Source organism: Batrachochytrium dendrobatidis (genome assembly GCF_000203795.2).
Source record: "Batrachochytrium dendrobatidis JAM81 unplaced genomic scaffold BATDEscaffold_8, whole genome shotgun sequence".
Taxonomy (NCBI): Eukaryota; Fungi; Chytridiomycota; class Chytridiomycetes; order Rhizophydiales; genus Batrachochytrium; species Batrachochytrium dendrobatidis.
Window position 1 is genome coordinate 208,376 of NW_006281106.1, and position 5,788 is coordinate 214,163.

A 5,788-nucleotide genomic window follows, 5' to 3' on the forward strand; every position below is an offset into this window, starting at 1 on the left:
ATTTGACTTGGTAAACAATATGAATTACACCTATTGATCAATTTACTTTTCTGATTGCTCATCATACATTCTACTTGTTTGTGTCACTAAGATACAAACAATCAATTACTACAAGACTGACTATAACTCGTATTTATTAATAAATGACTCTTCCAACCATTTCAACATATTATTGTTTTATTACATCTTTTCATTATCATTGAAAACCCCAAATCTGCTGATCCTGAATTATTGTGCAACACCCATTACACTTTTGATTTGTTATTTTCTGTCAACTACTAACAGTCACAGATCATACACACACCTCCATTTAAATTAATGTAAATCAGATTACACAAAACTCCAACAGAGTTGTTGGTTGTTGATGAGCAAGTTGGATATAAAGTTGTTTTCAATTAATCCGTTGACAGTCATGATATCATACTTTGATTTGTATGTACGCAATACTGCTGTCATCTTGTGTATGGTGTTTTGTATTCCTACAAACACATTCCATTTCCAGCTGTTTTTTGCAGACATTTGATGTTGTGTAACAATGAGGGTGTAAAATGTAGTACAGAAATAGATGACTAAATTACAATTATTCCAACGGATTTAGTACTCTTGTTCAAGTAAAACAGTATCATCCGATGCTCACTACACACTACTTGTACGTTGAATCATGCCAATCACTTGCTACTTTAATAAACATGGAATATCACAACAATATTGATGACCAACTAATATCCGAGTGTCAACTTATTGCAGTTTTCGTTTATGCTTATTTCTTAACCCTGACCCTTGACTATAGCCATTTTTAGGGTGAAGCTTTATAATCAACCATATGCTATTTGAGCGTATGATCAAATAGCGGCTCAACCAAAATTTTGGATCACCATATAAAGGGAGATCCCTTCAAAGTTTGGCATTGACAACAAATCAACATTCAACCCTGACAACGCTAGCCCTTGAAACGGTCATTCAAGGAGTATGCTTTTAATATCATTTATTCAATAACGAATATAAATATAGTTCAAAAACCGACTTGTTGAATGACATTACAACTTGCTCAACCAAACCAGTAGAATGAAACTCGCAGTTGCTGTATTGTCATCGATCTTGCTTGCCCTCTCGGTTACTACAGCCAATCCAGTCAACCCCAGTGCAACTACAGATGTTGAAACTAGCACTTCAACCGTCATTCCCAGTGCAACTACAAGTACTGAAGCTAGCACCTCGTCAACTCCTAATCCAAACGGTATAGGCTTGGGTGCTCTTGATACACTTCCAGGTAACGTCAAGTATTTGCTCGAAAGATACGTAAAGCTAGATCATAATCGTAATCATCATGAAAAAATATGCGACTCGTTAAAATCTGAATATGAGGATCAAAAGAAACTGGTAACGGACTTGGGAACAAAGCTTTATATTTTGAAACGTAAATCTCAAACAAGCGGCGGCAGTCCAGAATATGATGGTGAAATTCAGGAGACTAAGATTGATCTCGAAGCCCAAAGATCCAAACTTTTCGATATTAGAAGCCGCTACATGGAGTGCCGGCTCAAGAACGATTGTTTTGAAAATGCAATAGGTTTCATCAAAATGAGCCTCGCGGATCTCATTTTCGGAGGAAATTGGGATTCTGAATTATTTGATCAGCAATTTGATCTTATCAACGCACATCCTTCCGTTAAAGGTTACCTTGACAAATTATCATTAGAATACAGTGAGATTCTTGGTCAAAGCCCTAGTGATCAACAATGTCAAGAGTCGCAATCGCCATTGGATACACCATCTGGATCTGGATCCTCTGAACAGGAAGCTCCACCCAATAAACGGAAAAGGGTTTCCAAGCTTGTGGATGAATTGAAATCATTCTTTAAACGACCCAAACATGACGATCCATCCGTTTGATTTGAATGTCAATCTGGACTCGTTTCAACCGATTCAATTGTCATTATGGTTTAATTTACAATAAATTTGGATTTGCATGCATTGTATCTGATTATTGTACACAATCTTGGTTGACATGGTATCATATTGTACATTGGCACTTGTATTTCCAATACAATACAATACAGTTGATTGTATATTGCATATTTGTACACATTGATGATGCTGAAATGCATGTGTGTATTGTGTCGATATGATATTTCTTGACATGTCGTATTGGCACATGCAATACCAATATCAACAATAGTCATGTGTGTTGATATCTGATCCGACCAACTCGATCAATTTGACTGGTTTGACTCGTTGATTGTGGTATCAAAATGGTTGCATCAATAGCCTGACTGATCACACACATCAGTCGCAGTATCAACTCTGTCAAGTGTCAAGTATCACATGTTGAATATACAATGCCAACAATATGGTCATTATGCACATGTTGATGTATGCAGTGATCGTATACTGGTCGATTGGTGCAATATGATCACACATACTAATGGAATGTAATAATCATGGTATTTGCAGCAGTATACTATATTAAACTGATCCAATACATGCACGCTTTGAACATATCACACACATTACAATAAATGGCATGATACATACATTGATTCCATAAATATTGACTTTCATTGTGTAACATTTGTTAATATCACCACCCAATTCAACGGGTGATCGTTTTGATAGCCTATTGTTTGATGGACTGTCAATTTCAAAAGGTGATTCTAATGCAAGTCGAACTGCAGCAACTGCTTGTAACGCAAGTATAACGCATTCTAGAGTAATCAGCATTGTATCGAGTAGTGTGATGAAAATGGTTTGAATCTGGTACATGACTGCTGTTTTATAATGACGGCAGTTTCAAGGGTGACAATCAGAAATCTCCAAATGGGTATTTAGAAAAAGCCAAATACACCATGTAGGGTGAATCAATATACAAGCATCACTGTTGGTGTATAATCAACCTCGGTAGTATGCTCCGTTGATCTCTCCAATTGCGGCCATGTATCCAGTGATCAGGTAGTGCCATTATGGATAATTATCATCGCATCTACAATCCATTAATACAACATATACTGTCATTGTATGCCAAGTATTTGACTGATTGTTCAATTGGTCATGTTTTTTGACCAGCATCCATCTGTGCACTGTTTAGATTGGTCCCATTTGTCATTTATCAGTCAATTTGTATACAGGTCGGGTCATCCAACGACTTGCTATCATGCAAATTCAAATACAGTCTATGCAACAGTCGGTTGTTTTTTGTGTATATCCAGATTGAACTACCAATAATGGTTACTGCACACAATATCCTGCCGATTGTGATTGTGATTGTATTCCACATCCAATTATAGATTGTAATCACAATCACAATTACCGTGTTTGATCGAGTGATGTTTTGCATTGATCATGGTATCATACATCACGATACTGCCAGATCACTGCACACAAGTCATGACCAATACAAATGTATTACTGATTGACACTGATCGACACCATAAACGCAGTCAGACAGCATAGCAAATCACCAGCATGCCATTGACCGTGTTGCAATACAATTGACCAATATATCATGATGTATGTTGTATCGAGTCACGACATACAACATTGCTGACTGAATACAGGTCACAACTGCAAGTATCCATGTGGTAATGGACTGACATTGGTGTTGATATCCAATTGATTGAATAATCGATCATCATCAATTGCATCAGTGATTGGTATATGCAACTGATATACACCGTGTCCGAGTCTGATACATGTTGATATATGCGTGTCAATCAGCAATGCATATTTGTGGCCATTACAGTTGAATGTGAGTCGAGTCGATCATTAATCCAACGAATCAATGATTGCATTCTAAATGTAGTGCGATTTGATGCGACATGACAATATATTGTCCAACAGGTTCAACATACACAGCACCGATATCCAATACATCACACATGAATACATTGCATATACAAGCAGTAGCAATGACCAATCCAAACCAAACAGTGACAGAGTTACTCATCAACATATACTCGATTATCAGTCGAGTCTGCATATATCAACTAGTTGCGACACGTCATAATCAATGTGGATTGTATTGTCCACCAATCGATCATGACAGCTAATCAATACCAATCATGTAGTCAATACAATCACCAACATATCCATGACTGTTGACTTGCGGTTGCAACTCGTCAATTGTATCCAATGTTACAGGTGATGCACATCTGATTACTGCAAATCAACAACTTGTCAATCATATCATAGTGTGTATTTCCAACGGACCATGCAATTACAAATCAATGTATACGTGATCAACATTTGATATTTGATGGTGATGAACCAACCATGATCGATTGTATCATACAACTAATACAGTTGCACTGTCTGGTATTGATGATCAACCCAGTCATGTCAAACAATAACTAATGCGTGTGTATCAAGTTTGTGTTGCATGGACACATCAAGGTGTTTGATAACGAGTACAACGTGATGATACAAACCCGGCATTATATGAATATCCAAGTTGATGAATCAAGTCGAGGTTTGCAAAGTGTCGATATGTCAGGTCAATCAAACGAACCAGTCAACCATTATATTGTGACTAGTGATGACACGGTTTGAATGTCAACGAGTTAGACAGTCGACAATATGGGTGATTGTGATTTGGTCAAACCGCAATACTCGTATATCACTAAACCAGTTTGATGTACGTGGTGTAAGCAGTATGCATAAACTCGTTGATATCATGGACTATAACCATTCAGGAACGGGAAAACTGGGTAGCATATTTCAACGGCTTGAATTTTTAGGAGATGCAGTGCTTTCTTACCTTGCAATGCAACATTTGTATAAAATTACACCACCGTTGAATCCAGGTGGATTATCAAAACTTTGCGCTGAGCTTGTTTGCAATCAATTTCTGGCATGTGTGTCGATTCAAATTGGGTTGGTAAAGTATATACGCCATACAGATATGACTATGGAAGCAGCAATCGGGCGGTTTACTGCATGGGTTCAAGGCTATCTTGCATCTGAATCATCTACTCCATTACCAATATCGACGTCAGCTACTCAAATTGCCTCTGCTCGATTGTTTTGGAACAAGGGAAATACAGCACCAAAAACTGCAGGTGATGTTTACGAGTCCATGCTAGGTGCTGTATTTGTAGATTCTCAATTTGATATACACTGCGTGCAAAGCATGTTTGACATCACAGTGATCTCACCTTGGTGGTGGCGATTCACATCGCTGTTTGGTGGAGAATCAATGATATACGAAAACCCAGTTGCTGAATTGCGAACCTTGTCCTATTCATTGTTTAAATGTGTCAAGATAGATTACACGTATGTTTTTTGTCGGGTAAATTTGACAACTACAAATCTATTGTCTGCATTTCTGTTGAATACAATTGCCAAAAAGTACTGAAATCCAACTATTTTTAAAAACAAAACATTCAGATATGAATATGGTCTACATGGAGGTACTACCGCCACTATCACGTATCACAACATGGTATTGGCTCAATGTCTCGGCACTGGGCAACGCGATGCCAAAAAAGCAGCGGCATGTACAGCCGTCAAGTATGTCAATATGCATAAAGACGAGCTAAAAGACTTGTGCGATTGTGCACATCAGCAAAAACAGGAGTCCACAGAGACAAAAGTATATGCAGCCGATAGCATCATTTGTTTTGATTCAGACAAGGACAAGTCGACACGGTCTAATAAGGAATCGGCTCGGCCTTCTATCGAGTATGCAACAACTACTGATCAACAAGATCCGGCAAGTGATTGGGGTGAGTCTGTTGATCAAGCAACACATGCACCACTTGAATCTATTGCAATTTCACCCGATACTTTGTAA

The 5,788-nt window shown here is 37.9% G+C and overlaps 2 protein-coding genes across 2 annotated transcripts; both read left to right on the forward strand.

Annotated features, from left to right (window-relative positions):
• Positions 1-1,065: 1,065 nt before the first annotated feature.
• On the forward strand, positions 1,066-1,893 carry BATDEDRAFT_89862 (uncharacterized protein; the record flags this gene model as incomplete). Its single annotated transcript, XM_006679982.1, has 1 exon — positions 1,066-1,893. One exon carries the CDS (start codon positions 1,066-1,068, stop codon positions 1,891-1,893), a length of 828 nt encoding a protein of 275 aa, XP_006680045.1.
• A 2,638-nt stretch (positions 1,894-4,531) lies between these two features.
• BATDEDRAFT_25727 (uncharacterized protein) lies at positions 4,532-5,788 on the forward strand (the record flags this gene model as incomplete). The annotated part of the gene is made up of 2 exons (XM_006679799.1): positions 4,532-5,268; positions 5,383-5,788. 2 exons carry the CDS (start codon positions 4,532-4,534, stop codon positions 5,786-5,788), a joined length of 1,143 nt encoding a protein of 380 aa, XP_006679862.1.